General features: G+C 36.6%; 1 protein-coding gene across 3 annotated transcripts in view; it reads right to left on the bottom strand.

Moving 5' to 3' along the window:
- WDR17 (WD repeat domain 17) overlaps positions 1–26491 on the bottom strand; it is a 62365-nt gene that overhangs the window by 18908 nt on the left and 16966 nt on the right. For all 3 annotated transcript variants that reach the window (XM_068681251.1, XM_068681249.1, XM_068681250.1), the window contains 14 exons: positions 22823–22951; positions 17314–17497; positions 15295–15525; positions 11062–11313; positions 10299–10421; positions 9763–9950; positions 8431–8599; positions 6515–6606; positions 5356–5438; positions 4579–4665; positions 1984–2148; positions 1346–1548; positions 1088–1237; positions 869–999 (listed from right to left, as the gene is read on the bottom strand). In XM_068681251.1, coding sequence (XP_068537352.1) covers positions 869–999; positions 1088–1237; positions 1346–1548; positions 1984–2148; positions 4579–4665; positions 5356–5438; positions 6515–6606; positions 8431–8599; positions 9763–9950; positions 10299–10421; positions 11062–11313; positions 15295–15525; positions 17314–17497; positions 22823–22945 — 2181 coding nt within the window. In that variant the 5' untranslated portion in view covers positions 22946–22951. The remainder of the gene's footprint in view (positions 1–868; positions 1000–1087; positions 1238–1345; positions 1549–1983; positions 2149–4578; positions 4666–5355; positions 5439–6514; positions 6607–8430; positions 8600–9762; positions 9951–10298; positions 10422–11061; positions 11314–15294; positions 15526–17313; positions 17498–22822; positions 22952–26491) is intronic.

Below are 26491 nucleotides of genomic sequence, written 5' to 3'. Positions count from 1 at the left end.
GCTTTACTCAAGAATTAATGTAGGACATCCAAATATGTAACTTCTGTAAAACAAAGAATTGCATTAAAAATATTTTTAATAAAACAGTCAGGAAATTTCAGGATTTGTAATTGAGGAAAAGTGTTTCAACATTTTTGAATTATACCTTAAACTTTAGCCAGAAATCAAAACATACATTTGTTTGAACATACTGAAAATATTTTGTATTTTTTGTTTGATCTTTGTAGATGGGCATTCACTTAAATAACAACTGTCTGACACAAACTGTAATTTCTAGGACGCTTCTGCCCTTTTTCTACGTCAATTTCAGCTCCCATGTAGGTAAGCACTCACAGGTATCTAGTAGTTTATAATTTTAACTGAACTGCACAAAAAGGCTGTAATGATTTATAGGAAATGTTACTGTGCAGTGGAGCAAAATCACTAGACGGATACTGGGGCATGAGTGATCCACATCTCCCAGCAGTTCGGGCACAGACACTCAGGTAGTTCAAACCTCATCCAAAATGGAGGTGTTCCTTTAATGGATTAAAATAAAAAAGTCCAATGTAGTTTCATAAAATGTATTTTTTTCATTTTCTTCAAAGGAAGATTCTAATTAAAGCAAATTATTCCTATGACAAATTAAGCTATTCCACCTTTCTTCCTTTATGAAAGTTTGATGTTCACAAGTGACAAATCAGTCATGGATGTTTTACAAGCAGAATTGTTAAGAGAGCTGATTTCTGCGTATTTTTGAACTTCCTTTAAGAGAGAAAATGGTAGAGGAGAAAGCTACTTTTGTTTTAGAGATGAACTTTAGAAGAGTGCGTAAAGAACACTGACAACCTTAACCTGACTGACATCCTTAAGTTTGTAGAATACTTACTGAAAAACATTCTGAAAACCATCTTAGTTTCTTTCCTCGAGGATTTCCTGTCAGTTTTTCCACTTCTTGCTTAATATCCCTGGAAACTTTACCACACAGCAAAGGAGGAGCACCAGATTCCACAGCACGATCTAACGAACACAAAGATTTACACTTTTTTTTTCCTTAAGTATAGTAACATACAGAAAATTAAAAAAACTGTATATGCAATTTACTTACCTATATTACCAATAACCTCATCCCAACATCTATCTGCTAAGATATTTATTTGTATAGGATTTACAAGAGGTGTCAATGACCAGAGTCTCACAGTGGAGTCCCGAGAGCAAGAAGCCATAGTAAATGGACGACTAGGATGACATGTTAATCCTAGTAGAGAGAGCATTTAAAAATATAGTCAAATAATTAAGTTTATCTAAAAGCCAGTTTGATTAAAATTTATTTTAATACAGAAATAAAACATATTTAAAATATTACCATACACATCTGCACCATGATCATAAACTGTGTCCAAACATGTTCCATCTCTTGTGTCCCAAACTCGAATTGTATAGTCCCAACTGCCAGATATTAGAAGGTAAGGAATTTCAGGATTCCACATCAGTCCCCGTACTGGAGCTGTATGTCCACTAAGAATATTTATACAAGCATCCTGCGTATAATCCCATATTCGAACAGTACTGAAAAAGGATACAAAAGATTTATGTCCATCAAAAGATTTATGTCCACCTATCTGAAATAAGACTGTCTCCAGCCAGCATTTCAAACTTCAGAATATTTATTTTCAAATAATTCCTCTTTCAAGACCAAAGCTTGCACCTGTATCTTTAAATGTAGGATAAGCATGTAGTATCATCCTTGCCTCACTCCTGTTACTAACAAGCATCAGGCACTTTCTGCTCTTGGGAAAGCATTTGGAAAAATGCATTGATACAGCAGTTGTGACAAATTTAGATAATTATTCTGCTGCCAAAACACTGCGTTAAACTAACGGAAAAGCAACATTTAATTTGACCAACACAGAGATTTGTACCATTATTCAGTGTTTTTTTTAAGGTGCCAGAAACAGTGCAACTAAAGATCTTAAATTTTCCTAATAGTTCAGATATACACACCCATCATCAGAGCCACTGCAGAGGATTCCTTCTCTCAGAGGAGACCATCGTACATGAAACACCTTTGCAGTATGCCCTGTAAAAACTTTCAGTGGCTGATCAGAGCTGGTTGCCAAGTAATAAACACGAACATTTTTATCCTCACAACCAGTAGCTATCATATCTCTGCAAAATAAAACAGGAAAATCAGTCCCTGGAATCATTAAAAGTATTTTCAAGGGTTTTGAGTTTAAAAGTAAGTATGATGCATGTTTTACAATTTACTTTTAAAGTATCTTATTTTGCTCCTACTTTATGATGTCACTACTGATGAGCATATTTCAGATTAAATCAGAAAAAAAAAGACAAAGACCAAGATCCATTAGTTACAATAGGGAATAGTATTTGCGCTACAGTCTGACCAAGCATTTCTGAAAATAGTATACTGTATTCAGAACTCAGCACAGAAGTATTAGTAGATTGAACTACCGTATAACTGGTTTTGACAACAAATTCTCATGTTGGTATTAGCAATTATCTGCAAAATATTGCAGTTGCCTCCTAAATATTCAGCTTAGCAGTCATTAAAAGGAAGCCAATCTAACCTCTCCCTTTCCTGTTATTGAATATCTGCTCTTTTCCATGCCTCGACGGCCAGCACGTGTAAGTCAGCTTTCAGCTACCAAATTCCCCTGCAATGCTTCTCCCTTAACACAAACTTGAGTTCAAATCCTGGTGTAAAAATTTATTTTAAAAATTCAACACAAAATTGTCCATACCTGCATAAAAAACAGACAGTCTGAAGACAATTATTTCTGTTGCTATTTCTGTTGCATTAGGAAAAAAAATGCATTCCTATTATTAGATACACTGAAACCTCAGTTTGCTGCTTAATCTCCTGTATGACAAGTACAACTCAATTTTATAACTCAGAAATCATTTGACAACTGTATTCCTTGCATTTTAGTGTATTTATCTAAGAAAAGAAGTGTGTTCTTGTCACACTCAAATGACATATTCTAAATTAACTCTTAAACTTCTTGTAATCCTTTGGTTAGTCTATGCAATGACGTCTGTATTTGTTTTTACATACAGTTTTTTATCACGTACTACATGTTTTATAATTTACTGAAATACAGAGAAGAACAAGTAAAGAAAAACATTGACCCTCACAGACTGTAACTATCTTAACACATAGGTTTCTACAATTCCCATAAAGTATGGGTGAGTGAAACAAGTAGTCAAGGAGGGTAAGTCCTAAAACAGACGTTTTTTTCCTCTTCTCTTTTGAAACTTTATAGACACTATCGGAACGAACTATGTATTAGGAAACTCACCAAGAAACAAGTTGACAAAACTGAAAATTCAGAAGAGATGTAGAGAACAGCATGACTACTTTGTCATCGGAAGTAATTGAAAAAATCACTAAACAAAACCCAAATAGTAGAATGTGGGGTATTCTCAAACAATCCTTTGAAAAAATATTTAAATAAGCCTTATATTGATAGATTCAGTTTTTCAAATATTGTTTTTTGTTACTCAGGAAGAATACTGCAACATATTTTCAGTGCTTCTTTTTATCAATTTATAAGATTACATAATGTACAAACATTTAAAATTATAGTGTGTTACTTCAAGTTATGTTTTGATTCATCTTCAGGGAGTTGATTTCAAATTAAGCATATAATATAATAATTGAAGAGCTGTAATATGGCTCTTATTCAGCTACACATTTATCAACTATTGCCAAAGTGTAGAGGCATACTAGGTTCCTTCTGATGACATTATGTGTGGTATTATTAATATTATTAATAATATTAATGTGGAATTTTTTACTTCGAAGCATTGCAACTTATCTAGACATAAATTTTCTTATAGCTACTTACGGATATTTATCACTATCAAAGCGTTCTCAGAATTGGACAACCACCAATAATTAGACATGTATCAAAACCATATTAAATTTCTTACATTAAGCTTCAGTTCTGAGAAGGATCTAACAGCATATTTCTAACCTGTAATTCTGTTCAGTACAGGTTGCCAGAACTAGAAGTACTTATTTTGCATTGTTATGTTTTTGGTAGAAATAAATATCACCCGAGGGACTGAAACTTACTGTCTCAGGCACAATATCATTGACATAATCACATTCATTTCAGGGTTGAAGTTGGTATCTCTTTGTAACATGCAGTGCTCTAGTGGATGTCCAGGGTGTTCAAAAGTAGCTTAAGAGATCCCCATGCCTTATTTCATTGCAGTTTATGTATCTCCCAAACCTTACAAAGTGGTTATCTCATACCTGGTCATATAGGTTTGCCATTATATGGAATTAAAACCAGAGATGTTTTCTTCCTGATAGTACAAAGATAACCTTTTTAGAAGTTAAATAGACTGTCTTACACAAAAAAATAGAATACTGGACAATGAACACTACTGGAAATGAACACTACTGGAAATGCAGAGCTACTATAGACATCCTACTATGAAACAGAAACAATTTCTGTGCTCTAATATAACAGTAAGCATCATATTCTAAAATCAATAATTTTGTGTTACTTTATAGCATTAATCCAATTAAATAGTACGTATCAATTATTAGGGTTAATTTTTACTCACTTGTTGTTTTGACTCCAATCACAGCCAAACACTGCAGCTGGATGTTTGTACTTGTGAAGAACCTTGCCATCGATGGTTCGAATAATACTGAAACCAATCACAATAGAATATTAGGAGGAAAAAAGCTACAATTCTGAGTAGGCTATCCAAAACTCAAGTTTGATTATACACAAATAAGCTAAATAGCAGTAACTTAAAAAAAAAAAAAAAAAGCATACAGAAAGAATTTAAAGAATGTGGGCAGAAAAGGAAAAAAAAGGTTTGAAAATGTACTGAAAAAATATACACAACAATGTTCTTGCTTGACATTTGATCATTTTTGCAAATAAACTATTATCCTCCTGTAGTAATACAATTGTAAATTTAAGTTTGCTCTGCAATAGTGATTTCTAGTCCTTGAAATAACAAACTTTAAAACAAAACAAAACAAAACAAAACAAAACAATGAAGACAAGAGGGATAGCTTTTTGATAAGTGTCCTCTATGCCTACAGGTAATAAACCTAGAAGAATATTCTTGGCTAAGTAGAAATCAGTAATCGGTTTCAGTTATCAAAGTGAAACTACTCCTTTTGAATACAATTCCTTTATTTTTTCTTAAAATCATGAAAAATATAGCCTAACAATACAGGAGATTTATATACACCAAATTTTGGCCAGTGAGAACGGTTTTAAAATTAATCACTGATGGTGCTGCCAAAGTTCACTGACTTGAGATGTACATTTGGTGTTTTTTTTTTTTTTTAAATTTATTTTGTTTTCTTCCAGTAACACTCACCAAAATCCATCACCGCTGCAGGTTGCTATTCTTTTGGAATCTTTATGACTCCAGGCAATGCAGAAGATTCCATTCTTTCCATGCTTCAAAAAATGCAAAATACCTATCAATAAGAAATAATTCACCCCTTTTTCTCTTATCTATTGACTCATCTGCTTTATTTTGTTCTCCTATGGGTTTCAGCCCATTTTTCCCAGAAAACCGGGACTGAGGACAGAGGGACAGAGACCGTAAAACTGTCCTGCTCTCCAGGAACCAAGAGACAAAGAATGAGCAACTCATATGAATCTGAAGCCTGAATAAAGGTTAGCTGCTTGTTCTAATAATGATGTTTGTGATGTTGTGGTATGTGAAGACTTAACTGGGGTACGCATCAGGACCAGTGTTTGAGAACAGATGTTTAGTAGCACGTTCCAATGTTCTACATGTTAAAACTTGAGAACTTCTAAATGTTGTTGTTGTTGTTGTTCATTTGCTTGCTTTATTTTATTAAAAAAGGTTTTTCTCCATATCAGTGTTCTTAAAGAGCACCCCTTTCCTCCAATGCAGATATTGTCACAGTTAACTATGTCTGTCTAACATAATATTAGAATATATATACTGAGAATATACAAAATAGTACAGAATACTACATTATTAAATAGCTCTTTATGCCACTAACTAGTTATGGTACCACTTCAGGACTTGTAAAAGCCTGCACATATTACAGGTAATACAAGGCAAGATTGTGAATAAACCATACTGTCTAGTGTGCTGCAAAATGCAGCTTCTTGGTCTAGACTTCAGGGAATTAAATTTTGGGGGGGGGGCTTACATTTTAAAATATGGAACGTCAATTCACCATTTTATGCTTTGACGTTTGTATGTCCATACACATTTAAGAAAAAATTGTCTTTGCGTTTCCTATGTATCGCTACAGAAACAATTTTAAAATAATGGAGACCTTCTGGTGCTTCACCATTCTCAGGTCACAAATCTAACTCCTAGGAAGTAAGAAAAACTTCACCTGCCTCAGAGATAAGCTGGCACCCATATCAATCTTTCTACACATTTTTGTTATATCGTCTTTTAAGAACACGTGACAGATCATCATTTATTGGCATTACAAGGAATGACTAACTTATATGCAATAGACAAAGGAGAAGCAGACTCATCATACCTCACTGAATCGGGTTATCACTTTGCCTCTTGGGACATCCCAGATGAAGCCACCATTTCTGGATGTTGCACCTGCTATGCAGTTCAGATCTCCTTTAAAAAAAGACATTTATAAGCTCTCATAATAAACATAATATGAAGTCATCAATGCACAAAAACAGCAGTTTTTCCATGCTTTAAGGCCAGCATTTGATATTAAGTCTCAAATAACAGTTTCAGCAAAAGCCTGACCTATGTTTCTGCATTCCTATTTTGAACAAAGGGCAAACCAGAAGCTGAATAGTTGCAAAAGTATTCACAATGCCTGCTGAAACCTTTGCAACTAAGGTGACAAAAAAGTCGTGTCCATTATGCATACGACTGAAACTGAAAAACATATAGTCTCAATATTTCAAGCTTGAAGTAGAACATTTGCTTTTAAAGTTCCATATATACTAAAGACAAATCAGGGAGAATGCTACAGGTCACATAACTTGGGCCTAATCCAACAGCCACTGGCTCCTCCCCACCCCAATGATCATCTATGCCAGTATAGCTGTAATGTTGCTAAACAACCCTATGACACAGGTAAGTTTCCACTGTTGTTTTATACTGTACTTCAGAGGCAGAAAAGGCAATCCATACAGGAGGAGTCTAGAAAGCTGTTTAGAACATACATACATAGAATGATAAGAGATTCAGATAGGAGAAAGTCAGGGGGAAAAAAAAAAAAAGAGGTATCACCATGTTTAAAGGTCTTCTGAGACCAAATCCAAATGGTGGCATGCATTGGATTATATTTTAGGAATGAAGAAATATGATGGTACAAGGTGGAGAGGAAATTGCTGGGAGTATGGGATGTGAAAGAAACAAGAAAAGTTTTGTCTGGAGTGGGCAAAAATGAAGTGTAAGGAGCCAAAGTTAAGAGCAGAAGTTTAAGGACATACTTTCTATTGGCTTAAGTTTACTTTTTTAATAATTTAGAATACAAAAACACCCCCGTTCTTCCCCTCACCATCATGAGCAAACTATTCTCTTAATGCAAGATACTGAATTTAAACTGAATTTAAATTTCGGAACAAAATAACACAAAAGATGGAAAAACATATGTGATATTGTCATAATTTCCATGTAGCACAAAAAATTATCTGTGAAGAGGAACATGGTGTAAGATTTTGTCTTTTTTTTTTTTTTTTTTTTAAAGTGCCATCTCATTTCACTTATACAGACTACATTAAGCTTCCCACTAGAATCATAGGAGAGCAAAGCACTGAGCTGAATTTAGAATTAAAAAAAACAAACAACTGTATCTGCTGTCCAAAGAATTAAATCACAAGAAAGCCTTCTTATCATCAACTACTGACATCAGTAACTTTATCAGAAATGTACTTTCAGGTTCATCTAAATGGATTGCAAAACACTTCTAGCAGGAAAATTTCCTACCAACTTCAGTGGCTTCTCTAAGGAAGAGTAGACACTTTGTGGAAAAGCTACTCCCTATCCCAAAAATAATAATGAAAAAAAATAGAAAAGTAAAAGTGGAGCTCTTCAGTGATTAGAATACTACCTGAAGAAGGATGAGATTGAACTGAACACATATATTCCACTTTTTCAGCATAAAATAGAATTTAAATTCCTTTAATCATTTGCCTACTGTGCATAGGAAGCCTCATCATCTCTGTAATGCAGTGCTAGAAAAACTTTGCAGAGCTTTGTTCCTCTAGTCTCAGTATGAAAGGCAGAGATCAGTCCTTATAATGGTGAGCTTCAACGAGTTCTGAAGCACTAGTTTTTTACAAGTTTTACAGATATTACTTCAGTTATGTTTATAAACTTTTAAGACAACCTCCTACCTAAAACTAATACTTTTATAACACAAATTGCTGCAAGTCAATGCTAATTCAAAGAGCATTTAGACCTAAAGTAAAATATTCTTACCTGGAGCCCAAGAAATGGAATAAATAACCCCCTCATTACCAGGAGATGTGTAAACTGCTGTTAAAGTATTTATATCCCAAACTTTTATTGTGCCATCAAATGAAGCTGTAGCAAGAAGATCAGGGTTATCAGGTTTGAATTTGCAATCAAAGATGGTCTCAACATGTCCCTTAAATGAAACAAATATTGAATCCATTTTTATTACTTTTTTTTTTTTTCTTCCGGAAGTCCAACTCTACAACAAACTCTAAAATATACCATATTATACTCTATATGTTATGGCTAATCAGTAAAAATTAAAAGACATAAAATAGCTTGGACTATAACACACCTTCCTTTCATAGATCTTTATTAAAAACAGAAACATTCTGCCTTAAAACAACAAGGTTGTTTTGAATGCCAGGGATGAATTAGCATTGTCTGTTGAAAATGAGTTGCTAAGAATATCACTAAAAAAAAACACTAGACAAAAGCAAGAAAAAATAAATTGTAAAACAGAAATAATTTTGTTCTTCAGGTATAAACGGACTGAAATAATAAAGCTCTGTATGTTGATTATATTTGAAAAAAATGTACTAGCATTAGGGCAAGTTTTCTGTATTCTAAAACAGTCTGTTCTATTGAAGTTTAAACTTCAATCATTCAGAAGTTTTGCATCTCAACTGCTTGTTTTCTCAGACATGGTCCTCGTTAAACTTGACATACACATGAAAAATAGATAATATAAAAAATGTTAAGCCTCAGGTGCTTTACAGAAAAAATCTATTAAAAATTAACACGGAACATTAACCTCTATTCAAACACATACTGGAGTACACCTGAAAATTACTGACATTTTTCAATGCAAAGGGAGTACGGAAAGAGGAAAAGAGAGAAATCATCAAGAATAACCAACAGACCAGTGAAGATGCTTACCTAATATATGATAAATTCAGTTTTGAATTTCTGCTTTAAAAAAAAAAATTAATTTGGTCTTTGTCATTTTAAACTGAGGGACCTCACCACTTGAGTGGCTTTTATTTTCTCTCAGATTTGACTAGAACCTTAATTCTGGATTATAGAAAGCCATTTAGGTAATATTTCAGTGGAGATGATGAAATTAAACTAAAGTTTTAGCTAAAACAATTAAAACAAAAGCAAAACAACCACCACCACCATAACACCCTTAAATCTTTACTGGCTAACAACAAATTTAGTCTCTTTTTTAATGATAAAACTTGTTTAAGATTCCTATAAAAACTTTATTCCTTTTTTTTTTCCTGTTTGTTTTCTGCTGTTAAAAAAAAGCTATATAAGCAAAATTGTCATTCCTAAGACAGAGATAAGACATACCAAATCTCTAAGGAAATCCCACTTTCTGGCTCCCATGTCATAAAGGCCCACACCACCATCCATGAAACAACAGACAGCATGACCAGGAGGAAGAGAAAATGCTTGGTTTGGGGTTAAAGTTGGCGGAGGAACAGCTTCACTTGTCGAGGATGTATGATGATTTTTAGTTGGAGATGGTGATAAAAATGCTTAAGAAAAAATAGAAACATAAGATTATTTTTTTAATTTTCCATTTAGCCATAAATAATAATTATATAGAGGAAATTGCTTTGTATTACAAAGAGATTTAAAAAGGAAAAAGAAATGGACAATTGCTGTACAAAGCCTGGCCTACTAAAGAAGGACATTATAAAGAGCTCGATCCTTTACACATTCATTTGTCCCACCCATCAGCACCAGAGCAAGCACTTTGCTTAATTAAGAACTAGAGAGCCAAGAAAAGTTTTCAGAGATCAACTTGGGTATACCAAGATTCACAAAAATATTTTCTTAACTAACTTCTAACTGTAATGAATAACAATCAAATGTAAACTTACACTTCTTCTTTGGAGGAGAACTTAGTACATGCAAACCATGGAAACCCGTTTTCTTCAATTTAAAATTATCTATAGGTGTTGTACGTGAAACATTCCAAATACGTAACACACCAACTTGAGAATCTGTGGTTAAAAAAAAAAATATTTTTTTTTTAGTTTTTTAATGTATACAGTCTGTTTAAGCAAAAAAAAAAAAAAAAAAAAAAAAAAGACAATGAATTAAACTTAGAATCCTAAAGATATTTATAGGCAGGCACAGTTGTCTCTGTGGTAATTTCACTATTAACAATAGCAATTAGTAACATTAGTTAATTAAAATTCAGCTGATAAACTCTATGGAAACTCTCTCTTTATAAAAATAATCTCATAGTTTCATTTTCCTTATTTATTGGTTCTCCTACCTTAAAACTATACTACCTTGAAACTACAGTATAGAAAAGAAGCAGGAAAAAGGAAAAAAAAAATCCTTCTGGAAACAGAGAAAGAAAAGCAGAAGAACAAGAATTGGCACCCTTCAGTGCAATGCATTCCTATTCCCTAAAAAAACTCTAATGATATTGCTTAAGTGTGCATAAGGAAAACATTATTTGTACCCCACAAATAGAAAATATGTAAAAACTGCTTATTGTCATTTCATGTTCTTTTCCATACATCTTTTTCTTTGTACAACACATGTATGCTTTAATTTGTAGAAATGTTAAGAAACAGAAGACTCAGTGCTATATTCACTACTTTTCCATAAATCAGGAAAGAAAATGCTTACCTCCAGTTATAAACATTCCTGGTGCACTAGAAACCCAGGCTAAACACTGAACAGATGCTGCTGCACTGGGAAAATTAAACGTTGTGATACAGGACAGAGATTCAGAATCAACTAGTCGTATGCCATTGTGTAAATTAGCAACAAGAAGGTAATCAGTTGACAAAGGGTCCCACTCCAGTGCTGTAACAGGATCCTCTTCATCTGTTCCTTCAAGAGACTCTGGTCTTAAGACATGTTTCTGATTTTTAGAGCCTTTAAGAGTACGAAACTACAGTTATTTCAAAATGAAATCAAATATATCCTTGAGATATTTACAAGGATTGCAAATCTAATTTTTGTTTCTCCCTGAAATTGTTAGCAGCTTGCTTTACTGTCTGTACCAGTGAAATCAACAAAGCTGGCATTGCAATATTTGACTTAAAGTAGACCTAGCTCCATCAGATATGACTTTTGTTTTTTTAATACAGCAGAAGATAGAAACAACTTTCAGATTTATCAACAGAATTTTATACTACAGAAAAATATGTTAAATATACATTGTCCAAATAATTTCCATGAGCAAAGAGGTATGCAGCACAGTTGAACATGTGAGCTATTTTAGTATAAGCAAATATGCATAACAGGCGTATTATATTTGCACAACAGCAAATATAGGCAAAAGAAAAGCAATGTGAACAAGAAAAAAATTGTAGCAAAGTAATGTTTACAAACAATTGCTTGTTTGTAAACCAAAATTTTTTGGTTCTCCAAAACTACCTGTGCAATTATGAAGCATTCATACATTTTAAAGCCAGAACAAGCCATTAGATATCAAATTTGACACCTGCATAACAGATAACCTTGTATTAAGAAAAAAATCCACTATTTTGCACCACTTTTCTAGAAATAATTAATTTACATCTTCAACTATTCAGTTTTAAATCTAATTTTCAATTTTAATAACAAAAAATATAATTAATCATATTTTGATAAATGCCAAGGCCTGACTGTATTAGTTAATGATTGATGTAGGGATATGGTTTAGTGGCAGATTTGGCTAGATTAAACAGTTAGACTTGATAGTTTTGGAGGTCTTTTCCAACTTAAGTAATTCTATGATTTTGTGTAGAACAAAGCCTATCCCAACTAGAACCAAAAAAGAAACAATGTTGATCACAGTGGAACATTCTTAATATTAAAATAACTTATTTTCTATTAAAAATCAATTTTTGTACATTGTATCTGGCATTAACTTTATCCATCAATTATCTGAAATTGAGCAAATGAATTAAGATTTTACAACTAATAGTTGCATAAACTGATTCCTTCATTCCACTTGTGTTTTTATACAAGAAAACTGCTAAGGTGTAGTCATCTCTTCTCAAGCATCAGGAATAAAAGCTCATGGGAACCCCTAACTGTTAAATTTTATCTTCTATTAAAAGAAAGCAATTGTATTGTGAATCATGTGATTGAGTCACAGGTGATTTAAGTAAGCTGTACTTGATTCTGAGAACAAATGAAAGGTAATCTAGTATAGAACACCTGGTTCTAAATGACTGCACTGTGTTTCTTTAAATAGGTTACTAATCTTAAATCCTTGCCTGAATTTTCTTCACACTAAATGTTCTGCTACAAAAATGGATAATCTGGAATTAATTAAAAGAAAGTATAACTACAAGACAAAGACCTAAGTAGTGTAGCCTGCTAATTATTCAGCAGTGACTCAAACAGAAAGACTGGATTCTTCAACAAGTCAACACACTGCACTCTCAAACACTTAACAGGAAGCTGTGGATGTTCAGGTTCTCTCTAGAGAGTGTTTTGTAGAATCAGTAAGTGTCCACAATAAGTGTATTTTACTTATTCTGCAAAAGGACTGGACCCTTTAAAAGAATGGAAAAGGAACTTTTTTTATAAATTGATTTCACTTAGTGTCTAACTAAGTCCTGGTCCAACAAGCCATTGTACACATTTTACAGTAGGTACATGAGGGCTGAACTTTAAGCTCAGAATGCAAAATATTAGCTTACTAGCCTGTACTGGATACTGCCAACTCCCTGCCCATCTCTCTTTTTTTTTTTTTTTTAAAAATAAAAATAGTAAACACAAACGACCTATATTTAATCCACTGACATCCCTTTGTTTGAAGTACTGTTATTTTTTAAAAGCCACCAGTTACAAACATCTGATCAATAATGACTATAAATAGTAAACTAGAAAACCAAGGTTGGTAAAATTAGTTAGCTTACATAAGCCTACATTTTCAATTATATCCAAATGTTAAGACATCCTAGTAGTTCATGAAGGTGCAATTACATTTAAAGAACTAGTCATTCATGAAGATGTAACCACAGTAAGGGTACTCATAGGAAGAAGAAACTAGGACTTGCCTGTGTACTTTCAAAATCATTATGATTGCTCAAATGTCATTGTCCTAATTACAGGAACATAATCCTTTGAAATATTCAATTTTCTTACTGCATGCAAGTCTGGGCTTTGAATGACAGCAATATGGTATTTCAGTTAGTGCCTGGTCTTGAATACATCTGAATTTGTCAAACTAATTCATCCCACATAGTAAAACTTGCTACTTAGCTCTGACAATTAATTCGTAAGTAGACCTCTGCAGATCCACGATTATTTGTTACTAAAACAAAAAACAAATAAAAATCCTATTTGACTAAATTATCTTACATCCAATTCATTAAAAGAAGTATGTTCGGAATTAAAAAAAACAACACACACAATAGAATCCAACAGAAAATGCATTAATTTCCTTGAAAAATTTTGTAAAAGTAAAATTTAAAATAATTTAAAAACAAAAAATTGAGAAGTTCATTTTCAAGTGTCAATTGCAGTTCCAAATAACTTAAGAAGTAACCTGCATTATTTATATCCAGGAATTTCAGTGGAAAAGTTCTGAAAAAAAAAATCACTCAATTGCATATAAATGTACAATTTGTTGGAAACCAATAATTTTATATAGATTAAAAACAGAAAACCACTGTTATTTATTTTTATTTTTAAATGATCTTAGAAAATATTTATAATATTACAATAATAATGAAATAAAAAAATACTCTAAACAGATATAAGCAAAATTTTTGTCTACCCCCCACCCACCCCCCTCAGTATGAACAATTTTCAATTAAAAAAATAATGGAACTTGTACTGTGGTACATACAGAACTGCCATTGATGCCAGCTTTTTAGCCAATGTTCTATTTGCATGACAAAAATTCTGACATTTTAAATCCTTTTGCTATTAACGCTATTTTCATATTGAAATAATTCTAGGCAAACTATTCATGAAAACTCTGTTTGATACATATTTAGAGGTGATATTAAAACAGATTTTAATTTCCCTATGCTAGTACTAAGTCAGCCAGCATTGCTGAAGCAAGGGAATTTATTTTCTGTGACATCCCTAGTGACAACTTATTACAGTGAACTGAAGGGGAACAAATTTTCAATGGCTGTTGGAATATAATGTGTAAAACAAATGATTTATTTAAAGAACTATTTTTTCTCAAAGTTGAAAAATCATGTTTCAGTGGAGGAAAAAGAAATAGAAAAGAAAAAAAATCTAAATAGTCCATCTCATATCGTTATGTGTCTTCACAGAAAGCTGTTTATGAAAGAGTGCTGAATTTTAACTTGAAAAGACATGTCCTTATTCAGCAAAACCCTTTTTTTTAATTAGTCTAGTACTCTGCTAATGAAGTATGCATACACATGCTCTGTGCATTACAAACATAAAGAGAAAAACTCTTGCCCAAGTAGTCTCTTTGAGAAGAGAATCCTAAACTCTCTGACACAAATTCTGACACACTGTTATTCATTAAATGAAATGAAAAAGTCAGCAGACTCTAGAATATGAAGCAGGGGGCTCTAGAACAAACAGAATCAAAGTAAGAGACTAGTGAAAAATTCAAGTCTGTCCATTTGGATTAACAAACTTACTGGGAAATAAAGAAAATTCAGTAGAAAATTGTAGCTGTTATCATTCCCCAGAAAAAGTTTGTTAGACTTATCAAAAGGTGGAAGCGAGAAAGAAAATGCTCTGCACACTTCAACTAAACAAATATATTTCTGTGATATAGAAGGAAGAGAAATACTATGAATTAAGAACAAGTTTTATGTATGTGCCTATATTTCTAAAACCTAAATGAAAAAAAATCAGAATTACATGTAAAGAAGCAACAGACAATAACAAAAATATATACATATATATTCCAATATCAGTTTTTACCTGGTTGAAAAATAGACAGACTTCCATCAGTATGTCCAAAGACTACTTTTCCTTTTTTCTTTGGATGCCATCTAAATAGACAGATATCTGACAAGAAACTATGTGCATCTCTATGTACAGTTACTCCACTGTCAGGTCCTGAGATAGTCCAAATGTACAAGGGACCTCTGTGGGACACAAATGCAACTGCATCACCTGCATTCCAGCACCAACTAAGTGACGCAGGAATTCCTGAAACATACAGGTAAACCTTGTTAGAACCAGAATAGGAAATTCAGTATATTACTGTTGGGCCCAGTATCAGCAACTGTCTTGACAAGCTGTAGAAACAATTATTCTTCTACATAAAAACTATTAGACTGAAATTTAAACAATATAAAAGTAACCTACAAGTATCCATATGCAGAAAGCAGAAATATTTCTCAAATTATTTTAATACTACTTTGATCGGCTGTATTTCATGATACTTACACTTGATTTCATTAGTGCCAAAGCCAATCACATATATGAGAGAGGTTAAATCTGATCCTGTAAACAATCCTGTCATTCATTCACAATTCCATCTACCACTATTGTTTTATTGCTAGCTATTTGCTATTAAGCTAGTAAAATAGTAAAACACTGACAATTTTACAATTTTCTTTTTTTTTTTTTTTTTTTTAAACATAATGTAATTTTATCTAGGGATAAATAAAACAGAGGCAGGTATTTGTGATAGAACTGGAAAACTCTGTAAGTTACAGCAAACTCTTGATAACTTCTTTCTGGACATCCGCCAGTTAACTCTGTTGCATAGCACTTACCTGTGAGGACTGCCATTTAAAGGTTTTGACCTTAACAATTCCAACGTTAATTATCCCCATAATTTAATAACGTGTCTGAAGGGGTGAATGACAGTAAGACAAACTTCTCGAGATGAAGATTCACAACTGTTCATATTTTGATACTTTAATGCTATTTTTGCTGTCTTTAACACTACCTTATTAATAGGATGTTTAAGTATATTATCCTAAAAATAATACAATTTTAGAAAATTTAAAATAAGAAAAAATATTACTTCACATGTATTCACTGGTTGAAGTAGCTTTTTAAGTAAGCAATGTGTTGAAAAATAAATATCAGCTTTCATATTAATGCATAATTTGAGCAAATATTCTGTTTGGATTAGATCAAATCATCGTGTGTTTCCCTACTTACTCCTTTTGCAGGATATGCATGATACACAAGATTTTCAGGGGTATTCTAAATCCTCTGAAAAGTACAGAGTAGAGAGTCCCAAAATATCTTGGAATAACCTGAGATACTGATTGTCCTTGGATTACACCTATTTTCCAAGGAAGCAAATGTAGGAGTCAAGCACAGCTGGAGAGATTGCCTATAAGAACAGAAATACAGGTGCTGGTTTTGACTGAAGGGAATGAGTGAGAACTGGGCAGGGAAAGGTGACAGGTATAGACTTTCAACCCCCCTACACCTCTATTACAATCTCGTCAGCAGTTTCAAGTCCTTAGATAAGATGCAGATGGACAAGAATTAAGGTATTTAAACAAAAACTATTTTTCAATTTTGTTGATAATTTATACTTGAACCTGCTGAACACTACATGTTATTTGCTTTCACTTCTGTAAAGAATGCTACATTTTATTTTTCACTTTAACTGTAAAGTAATCATGAAAAGACATGATCCAATGTTTAAACCTTAATTATTTATTCTTTTTTATGATAAAAAATGTTTATTTCTGCTCAACCAATAATCAATGACAAAGTAAATTCTTCAGTTGGCCAAGTACTTTATAGAAAATAAACTTTTCACCAATTACTAGACACTTCAGAGCAATTTCCTCTAACACACTCTCATAATTTTCTAAAATGAACTATAACAATCAGAAGAATATTGTGTTATGCAATTATTAAACCGCTGGCCTACGGAATGCTTTGAATTTACTGTATGTCAAGCATTTCTGATACGTGGAGATGAAAAGAACTTTACTGAAAAATAGATCTCCAGGTTTGAAGTACCTTTTGTGTTGTCCAGCTTGGCCACAACTTTCTGTTCAGTCACATTCCAAATAATTACTAAACTGTCTGCACTGGCACTTGCAAACATGTCAGGATTGTGTGGACACCAGGATATGGCTGTGATTGTCTTCTTATGCTCAGACATAATTGCCCGGAGCTTGAATTCATTGTAACGGTGATCCAGCTAAACAAAAAGTAAAAATTCATTTTAGAAATACATATTTTGAAAGCTCACTTTAAATACTGTTGGGTCAGAGAACTGCTCATGTAACAGGCTTACAAATGAAATTTTTGTGGATTAACAATTCTCAGTACTTGACATTTAAATAAATGAAATTCCTATGTATTTTACTTACACTGAAAAGGTGTCAAATATTCAATTATCCCAAGCACTATTAGCATTCTATTGTTTTCACTTATAAATTATTGTTACAGAATCACCAAATTGTCTAGGTTGGAAGAGACCTCAAGATCATCGAGTCCAACCTCTGACCTAACACTAACAAGTCCTCCACTAAACCAAATCACTAAATTCAACATCTAAACATCTTTTAAAGACCTCCAGGAATGGTGACTCCACCACTTCCCTGGGCAGCCCATTCCAATGCCTCACAACCCTCTCAGTAAAGAAGTTCTTCCTAATATCCAACCTAAAACACACCTGGCACAACTAAAGGTGTGCCACTAGTGACCAGCCTCCATCTGGATTTGACTCCATTCACCACGACTCTTTGGGCCCGGCTATCCAGCCAGTTTATAACCCAACGAAGCGTATGCCAGTCCAAGCCACGAGCAGACAGTTTCTTCAGGAGAATGCTGTGGGAAATGGTGTCAAAAGCCTTGCTGAAGTCAAGGTAGACCACATCCACAGCCTTTCCCTCATCCACCAAGCACATCACCTTGTCATAGAAGGAGATCAGGTTCATCAAGCAGGACCTGCCTTTCATAAACCCATGCTGACTGGGCCTGATCACCTGCTTGCCCTGCAAGTGCCGCATGATGACATTCAAGATAATCTGCTCCATGAGTTTCCCTGGCGCTGAGGTCAAACTGACAGGCCTATAGTTTCCCGGGTCTGCCCTCCGGCCCTTCTTGTAGATGGGCGTCATGTTTGCTAACTGCCAGTCAACTGAGACCTCCCCCAATAGCCAGGACTGCTGATAAATGATGGTAAGCGGCTTGGCCAGCTCCTCCACCAGTTCTCTCAGTATCTTCGGGTCGATCCCATCTGGCCCCATCAACCTGCATACATCCAAGTGCCATAGCAGGTCGCCAACCATTTCTTCATGGGTAGTGAGGGCCACATTCTGCTCCCCATCCCCTTCCACCAGTTCAGTGTATTGGATATCCAGAGAGCAACTGGTTTTGCCGCTAAAGACTGAGGCAAAGAAGGCATTAAGCACCTCTGCCTTTTCCTCATATTTCATAACTAAGTTAGCCCCCGCATCCAATAAAGACTGGAGATTCTCCTTAGTCCTCTGTTTTGCATTAATGTATTTGAAAAAAAAAATATTTTGTTGTCTTTGATGGCAGTCGCCAGATTGAGCTCCAGATGAGCTTTGGCCTTTCTAATTTTGTCCCTGCACTGCCTCGCAACATCCTTATAGTCCTTCCAAGTGGCCCGCCCTCTTTTCCAAAGATTGTAAACCCTCTTTTTCCTGCTAAGCTCAAGCCACAACTCTCTGTTCAGCCAGGCCGGTCTTCTTCCCTGACGGATTGTCTTTGGGCACATGGGGACAGACCGCTCCTGCACCATTAAGATTTCCTTCTTGAAGAGCGCCCAGCCTTCCTGGACTCCTCTGCTCTTCAGAACTGCCTCCCAAGGGACTCTACCAACCAGTGTCCTGAACAGTTCAAAGTCAGCCCTCTGGAAGTCCAATACAGTGGTTTTACTGGTCCCCTTCCTGGCTTCTCCAAGAATGGAGAACTCTACCATTTCATGGTCACTCTGCCCAAGACAGTTTCCAACCACCACATCTCCCACCAGTCCTTCTCTGTTTGTGAAGAGCAGGTCTAGCGGGGCACCTTCCCTGGTAGGGAGGAGCCAGCTGTGTCAGGAAGCTATCTTCCACACTCTCCAGAAACCTCCTTGTCGTGGTTCTGCTCGAGTGGGCAGCCAAGCTCCACCACAGCCGCTCTCTCGCTCCCTCTCCTCAAAGAAGAATGGGGAGAAAATATGATGAAAAGGGCTCAAAGGTTGAAATAAGGACGAGAAGATCACACAGTAATTATTTTCACAGGCAAAACAGACTTGGCATAGGGAGATAGTAAGATTTATTGTTTATTACTAACAAGCTAGAGAAGTGAGAAACAAAGGAAAGAAACCAAAAGCACCTTCCCCCCCATCCACCCTCTTCCACCTCCTTCCCCCGAGCGGCGCAGGGGAACAGGGAAATGGGGGTTATGGTCAGTCTACAGCGCTTCTTCTCTGCCGCTCCTTCTCGGTCACTCTCGTCCCCTGTGCTGTGGGGTCCCACCCCCGGGTTGCAGTCCTTGATGAACTGATCCAGCATGGGCTTCCCACAGGCAGCAGCTCTTCCAGAACTGCTCCAGATATGGGTCCGTACCACGGGGTCCATCCCTCAGGAGCAAACTGCTCCAACCTGGCTCCCCTATGGGCAGCAGCTCCTGCCAGGTCACCTGCTCCTGCGTGGTCTCCTCTCCACGGGCTACAGGTCCAGCCTGGAATCTGCTCCGGCAGGGGTCTTCCACAGGCGGCAGCCTCCGTCGGTGCAGGGCCACCTGCTCCACCGTGGTCTCCTCCACGGGCTGCAGCGTGGACCCCTGCTCCACCGTGGTACTCCATGGGCTGCAGGGGGACATCCTGCTTCACCATGGTCCTCACCACAGGCCGCAGGGGACTTCTGCTCCGGCGCCTGGAGCACCTGTCTCCCTCCTTCTACACTGACCTTGGCGCCTGCAAGGCTGTTCCTCACTCCTCTCACTCTCCCAGCTGCTGTGTGGTGCAGCGTTTTTTTCCCTGTCTTAAATATGCTCTCACAGAGGCACAAAAAAACATCGCTTATTGGCTCAGCTCTGGTCAGCAGTGGGGCCCTTACCAAACATGGGGCAGCTTCTAGATCCTTCTCACAGAAACCACCCCTATGGCCCCCTGCTACCAAAACCTTGCCACAGAAACCCACTACATTCCTAGACTGCTTTCTCTGGGCTGTGTTGTGCTTCCAGGATATATCTGGGAAGTTGAAGTCCCCCACAAGAACAAGCGCTGATTTCGCAACTTTTGTCAGCTGCCTGTAGAACTCCTCATCAGCCTCCTCGTCCTGGTTTCGCGGTCTATAACAGACCCCCACCAGGATGCTTGCCTTGTTGGCCTTCCTGCTGATCCTAACCCATAGGGACTCAACCTTATCATTCCCACCCTCAAGTTCCATGGCATCAAAACTCTCTCTGATATAGAGAGCCACACCACCACCCCTTCCATGCTGCCTGCCCCTTCTGAAAAGCCAGACGTTGCAGCACTCCAGTCATGAGAGTGGTCCCACCATGTTTCCGTGAGGGTGACCAAGTCGTAGCCTGCCTGCTGCACGATGGCTTCCAGCTCCTCCTGTTTGTTACCCATGCTGCGTGCATTAGTGTAGATGCACTTCAGCTGGGCCACTGCCTTCTCTCCCAGCCTTGCCATTGTTACCCCTGGCACAGCTCTAACAAGACTTGTTTCAGCTCCATCCCCCTTCTCACCTAGTTTAAAGTCCTCTCAATGAGCCCCACCAGCTCCTGGCCAAGGATCCGTTTTCCCCTTAGAGATAGGGACCCATCTGCAGCCATCAGGCTGGGTGCCAAGTTAAGCACCCCATGGTCAAAAAACCCAAAATTTCTGTGTTCACCAGCCTCTGAGCCACGTGTTTATCAGGTGGGCTTTCCATGTTTTCTCTGTACCCCTCCCTGCCACCATAGGGATGGACGAAAACACCACCTGTTCTCCCGCTCCATCCAATAACCATCCCAGTCCCCTAAAGTCCCGTTTGATGGTCTTCAGGCTTCTCTCTTCAATGTTATCACTGCCAGCCTGGACTATTAAAAGAGCATAATAGTCAGAGGGGCAAACCAGGCTGGGAAGCTTTCTGGCAATGTTCCTGACCCTGGCCCCAGGGAGGCAGCAGACTTCCCTACAGGTAGGGTCAGGCCGACAAATAGGGCCCTCTGTTCCCCTGAGAAGGGAGTCGCCCACAACAATCACCCTTCTTTCTGTCCTGGTGGAGGCAGTCCTGAGGCATGGAGTTGAGTTCCTCACCCCAGGCACCCTCCTGGGTAGACTTTCTACCTCTGCCTCAGCTACCGGTCTTCTCAAGCTCCAGGGCCTCAAACCTGTTGCGTAAGGGCACCTGGGAAGGCTGGGCTGGTGGGGGAGGGCATCACCTGTGATGTTGAGCAGGGACCTGTCTCCATTCCTCCTCAGCTCCTAGGTCCCCTGCCTCTGCAGGGGGTCCACCCCCAGTTGGGGTGTCTCACCCCGGGGCCTGTCCTTCAGGCCATGCAGGGAGTCGCTCCACAAGTCTATCTCGTGCTCACACTCTCTGATATCCCTCAACCTCTCAATTTCCTCCTTGAGCTCTGCCACGAGGCGGACCAGGTCATCCACCTGCTCACACCTCACGCACACAGTCTCATTGCCCCCCGCAGGTGGTAGGAACAGGCTCACTATATTTCTTTAAAAACTGCACTCTAACATGATTTTTATATAAGGATACTAAAATGCATTCTTTACAGTTAATCTATATTTCCATGTTCCGTCCCTTGAGTTTGAAACCTAATTCCTTAATTTGCTTCATCCAGTAAAAAAACAAAAAAACAACAACAAAAAAAAACATGGAACCCCAAACCTGACACAGAAAAGTTCATTTTAATCCCACAAGCAGCATAACTCATGAAGTTCAAATAAGGTTATCCTTATTTCATGCAGTATTTCTCAATCTGAAAATTCTATGTGATAGCATTTATACTTTTTTTTACATGTTGATGCACAGTAATCGGATACTGTAAATGACCATGCTGCTGTGCAGTTCAGAAACAAAGAAAGTAATAAGTTGCTCCAAACCAAAGATACGTGGGCCACCGAATCCACAGCTCTGTAGCTCCATCTTTAAAGTTTCCCAGAGTGGATTAAAAACTGCTTAAAATTACTACTTCTACACTATAGCTTCAAATGAAAACACAGAATTGCTTCATTTCTCTCTCAAAAGCTGTTCTTCTTTGACAGATTTTCATTCATCTCAGACATTTGCTGGATTGAGAGTCTTTTACAAGTAATTCCAGATACATACAACTTCAAATACAATGCTTACACATCAACTCTATTCACTATTTTTAACTAGCAGAAAAAACAATACTTTGGAAGAGGTATCTTGAATGGGAGACTGTGTTTTATACAGATATCTTCTCAGCAGTAATCATACTTTCAAAAGCATAATAGAAACACATATTGAAAGGGCTCAAAATGAGATAAGCAATAATGTAAAATAACTAGTCTGTTAAATATAAACAATCTTACCTGATAAATATAAATAGCAAGGGTAGCACAGTAGGCAAATCTGTCCCCACTAGCAGCACACACATCTTTGTTCCACGGCTGACATCCAGCAGCTAAAAGACCCACTTGTTTCACCTGTGACATTTTTGCCTTTAAAACAGAATATCATTAACTACAACATGAAGGCAGAATGTTAAACAAAAGAATAATGCAGTTTTGTTCCCATACTTAATGCATATGTATCTTAACAATATAGCTAACCTTTATGTTTTAACAGTAAAATCTTGTGTTTACGAGGTATAAACGAACAACCAGAAATACACTGAGCAGACATTCACAGGCTTCAGTGTGAAGCATGGCAGGGATTTTATAACCACTCAGAGGAGTCTATTTGTGGGAGTGGGAGATAGCACATGAAAACCTGAATAGATCTCGGTTTGCACTAGTTGAAGCTGTTCTTCACCATGTTTATTTTCTCCTACACTCAGGTTTAAAACTTTCTAAATAAAAGCATAATGCTCTGCACAAAATCACTCAAACAATATTTGACCACTACTGTGAGAGCAAATTTTCTCTGCTATGTATGAGGGAAATATCCACTTGCAGGGAATTTAAAAGCTGTAACACAAGATCCTTTTAAGAACGGTGAAACACAAGAAATAGTAAGAAAAACACCAACATATACTAGATGTTTTTGTAATATTGTTTCTCCAACTACTTGTTGTGCTTAAAATGAGGGGACTTTAACATAAAACCACAAGAAATGCCCTATTGAGCCAGATCAATTACATGCCTAGGTCAATATTTGATCAATGGTATTGTCAAAAGGCTGGCTAGATAGAGCACAAGCATGGCCATTTCCCCATTGACATACCAAGAACGCACACCTTTACAAAGGAATTGTTTGCTGAAACTTTACTCACTCTCTGCATATTAATTCTTTTATCATACTGTTATTGTCAATTTCATAGTACAATTCACTTCAGTCTCATCCTTATAAGACTATGGATCATTAACAAAGTGCTGCAATATCTTCAACCAAAACACTCTGTTACCAACACAAAGGCTTAATATATTAAATGCTACCGAGATGAAACATAACAAATCAATACAAACACATACTTTCAACTAAAAGTACACTGAATTATGAAAATAATTTCCTATCAGTAGGCACTTTTCATCAAGACTTCATTAATTATTTTGCTTTTTAAAAAAAAACAAAAAACACAAAAGCAACACAACAGGGCTTGTTTATGTTTTATTTATTAAAAGAAATCTGGCAAGTCATTTAGATGCATGTGAAGAAAGAATTCTGCTAAGGTTTTATCTGTGGATAGCTTGGCTATTCCATATGCATAGATTAGTGACAGGCACTAGTCTCTCACTATTTTATTGAGGTAGTGCCAATTATTAGTAATCTTAAATTAGTACAGGTTATTTTTAATTTATTTTATATATTTGAGAAATGCAAGTGTCATTGCATATGGAACTACATTCTAGCATAACTTCAACCATAATTACCATTTATATACCATATCAAACTTGGAGCTCAGACTAAAACTCACTAAGAAGCAGAAAACTCAAAGTTTTCTTTTACGAGATACAAAAGAATCCAGAAAGTTTAGTTAAATTATTATTTATGAAGCATAGTTATATGCTTACAAGAATAAACCAGAACACTTCGAACCGAAAAGGCGTCTCCTCTAAGGAGAGGCTCACTTCATTATTTATGTAGTATGTTAACAATTTTTTAGTGCTATTTTTTAAAAATAAACCATGAAAGTGGTAGTAATAAGAATACTGGAGGGACCGTGCCTTTGTGGCAAAGGAGGCTAGGGGTACCCTGGGATGCACGAGAAGTGCTGCCAGCAGGTCAAGGCAGGTTATCCCCTGTACTCAGCCCTGGTGAGGCCACACCTGGAATACTGGGTCCCGTTCTGGGCTCCCCAGTACATGAGAGACATGGACATAGTGGAGAGAATGTAATGAAGGAACTTGAAGATGAGTAAGTGACTGGAGCATCTCTCTCGCAAGGAAAGGCCGAGAGAGTTGGGACTCTTCAGGGAAGAGAATGCTTGGGGAGGATCATATCCATTTGTACAAATATTTGAAGGAGGGCTGTACAGACAGAGCCAGGCTCCAGTGGTGCTGAACAGGAGGCAATGGGCACAGGCTGAAACACAAGGTTTTGCCCAAACATATGGGAACACTTTTCTACTGTGCAGGTGACTGTTGCCCAGAGCAGTTATGGACTCTCCATCCTTAGAGATATTCAAAAGCTGTCTGGACATGGTCTGCTCCAGGCAGCCCCACTCAAGCAGGAGTGGGGTTTGGACTAGAGCTTCAGAGGTCCTTTCCAACCTCAACCATTCTGTGATTCTGAGATATAAGAAAACGTTCACAACAAGCCTTGGTAAATATATTTGCAGCAGACGAGTAAGGAAGGTCACCAATTTTTACAGAATTTCTGAATCACTTAGAAACCAGTCCTCATGTGACACAAAGCTAGGTTCAACCCAGTTGCAAATGGATGCAATGCCAACTCCATCAACCCGAAGACATACTTATGACTTTCTGATCACTCCAGTGGCCTACCAGCTGCAACTGAGGCTGATAAAGATGACTAGGTGGATCACAACATGGTGATCTAAGTGTCAGAACAAAGTCCAAATGACTGCAGAAGGAATCCAAGGAAAACTATTTTACTTGCATCAGTAAGAGCACCTGTAGAAAAGATTCTTCTTGGGCAGATGGGTGGAGGAAGATTTAGCTGAGTTTCACCATATCGCTGCGTGCTTCAGTGTGGGCTCTGGAAAGGTCCAGACATGACAATTTACATCTGCAACTACACTAAAGAATGTCTCATTTAAGGACATACTTATACTGTGGATAGGTAAAAAGACTGAAGGACATTATATAGAAAAACACTACATGGAGTAAGGAGGACAGGGTCTTTAATTCAAGGAACTGCGCCTATAAATGTAAAAGGTGAGGAGAGTTATGGTCAATTTGACAAGCATCAGGTAAATTTAAGCCCCACAAAGGAGAGGGAATTAAAAAAAAAAAAAGAAGACTTTTGATATGAAGCAATGCTAAAAGCAATTGTTGATTAAGAATAAGGGTTGTTTTTGTACAACTACAACAGTGACCTATAGTGCAAAGGGAACTATCAGGCTATGTTGAAAAAAACTTATGAGAAAAGTATTATGTATGTATTAAAATGAAATTCCAATACTAGGGATGAAAATGAAGCTGAATGATTAATTTTATTTTCAAATTTTTCTTATGTGCTTGGGGCATATACTTGGCACATAAACATTCCGTAAATGCTATAAATTGCATTACCCTGCAGTTCATTTACAATCCTTCTTGTGCTATCAATAAGAGTCCCTAGGAAATCAATTTATCTTATTAATTAAAGAATCATCATCACCACCCCCACTCTCACAAACTGACAAACGTAAATAGTCTCCAAGTTTCTGAATTTGCCACTTAGTCTTTTACTTCTTAATAAGATTACAAAATCCAAAGGCCCTTTCTTTACAATTAAAGTATCAATCACATTCAGAAATATTTGTGTTTTGGGCATTTAGAACTGCAACAAAGATTTCTTCCAGTCACAATAAAAAAATAGCTGGCACCATTAACAGCCATGTTTTCTGAAATTAGAGTCATCCAGCTGATTACATA

This window comes from Anas acuta, chromosome 4 (genome assembly GCF_963932015.1).
Source record: "Anas acuta chromosome 4, bAnaAcu1.1, whole genome shotgun sequence".
Taxonomy (NCBI): Eukaryota; Metazoa; Chordata; class Aves; order Anseriformes; family Anatidae; genus Anas; species Anas acuta.
The sequence above is the reverse complement of the archived record's forward strand: the minus strand, read 5'-3'. Positions and strand labels throughout refer to the sequence as shown.